The sequence below is a fragment of the Siphateles boraxobius genome, unplaced genomic scaffold, assembly GCF_051911475.1.
Source record: "Siphateles boraxobius isolate OS27281-9 unplaced genomic scaffold, OSU_SipBor_1 13, whole genome shotgun sequence".
Classification (NCBI taxonomy): Eukaryota; Metazoa; Chordata; class Actinopteri; order Cypriniformes; family Leuciscidae; genus Siphateles; species Siphateles boraxobius.
In genome coordinates this window covers 662,501-666,398 of record NW_027508733.1, presented here as the reverse complement: position 1 = coordinate 666,398, position 3,898 = coordinate 662,501, and the positions used below count along the sequence as shown (strand labels likewise).

The window sequence follows — 3,898 nt, the reverse complement described above, 5'->3', positions numbered from 1 at the left end:
CTCGCTGTACGTCTCCTTATTCATGACTGCACGCCCTGTGCAATATAATTAGTAAACAAGAAGAAGACAACTTTGTCATTGGACCTATTCAAACTGGCCAATGGAGCGTTCGATCACTGACCGAGTCCTTCAGTGTCTGTTATTATCATCTATGTTGCTAGCTCATCTGCTTGGATGAAGTCAAGTGTGCATCACTGATCATTATTCGCACACATTTTTTTTTGTCAGAACATGTTTAGAACACAATTTTAAAATTGTAATTATCCTGAGCCAAGCAATCCTCATTGGTTAAAACATTAAAACACAGCATGTCAAAAGTGTTCAAAAGCAGCCCATCCACTACAAATATTTCTATTTAAATTTATTTAAAAAAAATTGTAAATAGAGTTTAAAATTATTCTGTTTACTTCATCACTTCGTTCACTCCAGTAAAAGAGTGTGTATGCATGGTCTAGAGTGTCCCTATATGGTGACCCTAAATTGCGTATGCACATTTTAATGCCTTTTTTGTGCGGACGCAATGTTTATACATCAGGCCCCAGGGGCCTTGTTACAGTAACATTAAAATACTTCATATATATATATATATATATATATATATATATATTAAGTATATATATATAAAATATTAAAAATCTTAATTTTACTGAGTAATAATAAGGCAAGGTAATAAGTAGGCAACTGGAAACGTCAGTTCAAGACTGAACACTTCAGGACAATGTACACTGAGTCCGAAGTTTTCATATGCGTTTTCAAAATGCTTGCTACGGATGCGAAAAACGCAGACAATCAAACCAGAGCCAAATTAGTTTTATGATGGACGAAAGTTTCGGAGGCCGCGTGTAAATGTGATTGACAAAACATGAGGTTGTATTTATTTTTGAACATCCGAAAATTTCGAATGCGAATTTCGGACTCAGTGTGCAAGGACCTTAAGGCTGATTTCAAAATCGCATACTTCGCTACTATACTGTAAGCGAAAAAAAGCATGTGACAAAAGAATTATGTCGTAATTCCCAGTACTCTTTGGGGTGCTTCTCAATCGGAAAGCTTCGTCCTAGTGAAGCTGCATATCTCGTAACACCACGTCATCAAACTCCGTCAAAGAACATCTCAAATCACAGGTTCCTTTGAAGACAGCCTTCGTTTCGCGTCCTTCACTCGGTCTGTTACGAAGGATTCATCGAGTGCATCCTTCAAATCCTCCAAACACCCACAACCCTTTGCACACATTCCAATTCACAAAGAATTTGCATAAAATGAATTGATCCTGAGCTTGTCTAATTTCACTACGTGATGTAAGACAACAAAAAAGAAAAAGATTTTAGAGATAAAGGTATTATGTTTGCTTCTGTTTTTTTTTGTAAATTAATCAAATACTGTTAAACTGTGAGTAACTCAAACCACTGCGAGACCACACAATCAGTTATTTCAAAGGTTTTTAATATAAAGTTTTTAATATTTTCACGCTGTGACCATGGGGGTGAAAACGAGTGATGTAGCCATGCGCACTTACTAGGCCGTCTGATTCTCGCGTTTAATGGCGGACTCTAGCCCACAAGCCTTCGAAGGACTCAGCTAGGAAGGACACAAGCCTCACTCGGATGCAGCCTTGCATTTGTGAAGCACCCATAAAAGAGTAGGCGAGAAGTACCTCGAACTGTAAAAAAAAAAAAAAACGGTAAACTACTGGCAGCTGTGGTTGCACTTTGACCTCTCCATTAATTTTTTTGACCTCTCCATTAATGCACAAGTCAAATTCCAAGTATGGGTTACCATACTTGGCCATCACGTGTCACTTTCACTTTCAGCATCATACCGTAAAAACACGGTGTGTTACTGTTTTTGAAATTAACAGTTAAATACAGTTTTGTCAGCCACAGTATCAAACTGTTTTTAACAGCTATATATTTTTACGTTATGATGCTGGTAACCAGAGCTGCCAGTAGTTTACCGTTTTTTTACAGGATTATTTTTTACAGTGCCGGCGAGATTCTGAAGTGTGCATACAATGGATACTTTACCATCCCATGAGGCCACGGGAGAGGATTTGTGAATGGCAGTAAAGCGAAGGAACTGACGCTGGTAGGTCACATGATAATAGCAACATGGCCACTGTTGTACATCCAGATTACATTCATACCATATGCATTGCACATACTTTTTTTTTAGTTCAAATAAGTACCTACACAAGAGAGTATGCGATTCCAGACGCAGCCACTTGCATGATACAAACGCACTAATATAGGGCAAAAAACAGGTGTAACAAATCAGGCTTAATGAGTGGTGTTCAGCAGGAGTCTGAAGAGTGGCGCCCCCTGCTGATCTAGAGGATAAGATGCTTATGAATAGAGTCACTAGCAGTCCAGTGATGAGCCCTTAAAGGGGTCATATAATGGTACATGCACTTTTACAAGTTGATTGTACTGAAATGTGTGTTGGCAGTGCCTGTACACAACCATCATATAATGATAAAAAGCCATCCAGTGATTTTGTTTTAATCTCCTTATATGTTTTCCCCTGCCTCAAATTGAGCCGTTTGATTTTGTGACGTCACTAGATCGGACGCCCCTCCCACGATTGTTGATTGACAGCAGCGTTTCAACACAGACCCGCCCTCGCTCATGAGCGAGCTGTCAATCATAGTCCGCGCGGACCGGTGTCGTGCCGAAAAGTACGCTGAGCACTGTCTATGAGCAGAATGGAGTCTAAGTGAAGTGGTGTTCTGTTCTTGGGTACAATAAGGAACACAGCAGTCATTTTAATGTTCCTAAATCCGAACCGCTGAAGACGCAGTGGCTGAGTTTGTTTTCGAAGGGAATATTCCCCACGATCAACGTAAATGCTTTTATGTTTGCGCAAATCATTTCACACACCAGACTGCTTTATAAACGAGGAGGGTCAGTATAAAGCTGGTTTTGCTAAGAAGCTGCTCCTGAAAAAAGGATCGGTACCAACCAACTATTCGTGTTCCTGCTGCACCTCCAGAAGAACTGAAGTGAGTGTAACGTTTTATTAACCTTTATATTAATATTTATATTAATCTTTGCAAATCGCTAGCTTTGCGATGAATGCGGCTAAGGTTTACACTCAGGGTAGATTACGGCATGTTTTCTATGTACGACGTTCTCAATATAATTCATAATCCCACGTTTATAATGAACAACGCGTTATAGTTATTGTGTTATTGTGTTACAAACGGTGTACGCACAGAACAGAGGGGCGGAGTCAGCAAAGCTCATTATCATTTAAAGACACATACACTTAAACGGCGTGCTGACAACAGAGCTGTTTTTGACCAGGTAAAATAAGTGTTTTCTTACAATACTAATGAGAATTTTTAATTAAAGTATATTACAAACTTTTAATTTAGACCCTAAAGAATCATATTAGCTTGTACAAAAATGGCATTATATGACCCCTTTAAAAGCAAGTTCTTGCATTACAGATTTTTTGCCTGATTTACATCACAGGACCGAAGAAATATTGCATTTTACAGGTTTTATTTAATAGAAATTAAGTTTCGATTCGACATGCATAAGTGCACTTAAATAAAGCATTTGATCTAGTCTCAGTTATTCTGTGAGATTACAGGGGAATAATCAGGCTTGTGAAATGCAGTGCACTATTCTGTTATTACTGATCATATCTGATGTATAAAGGGTTTAAAGCTCTTTAGTCAGTCCTGAATCAACAGGATTAGTTCAGAGTTCAGAAGCGGTCCAGACTCCCCTCATCATCTTCATTATGTTTGGCAACTCGGGCTGGTCTGGGGTCAGTCGACCTGCTGTTCAGAATCAGACTCGCTGTGGATATTACTGGCAATATGAGTCAGATCCAAACTCTGGGTTAACATCACAGTGAGAACCTCGTCCGCCTCGATGCCCTCCATGAACTC

At 39.1% G+C, this 3,898-nt stretch overlaps 1 protein-coding gene across 1 annotated transcript in view; it reads right to left on the bottom strand.

The window, feature by feature from the left end:
* Positions 1-3,486: 3,486 nt before the first annotated feature.
* Positions 3,487-3,898, bottom strand: part of LOC143735688 (guanylyl cyclase-activating protein 1-like) — a 2,137-nt gene continuing 1,725 nt past the window's right edge. Inside the window, exon 4 of the mRNA XM_077225845.1 lies at positions 3,487-3,898. This exon is cut by the window's right edge and continues 17 nt beyond it. Within this exon, the coding sequence (XP_077081960.1) occupies positions 3,776-3,898 (123 nt within the window). The 3' untranslated portion in view covers positions 3,487-3,775.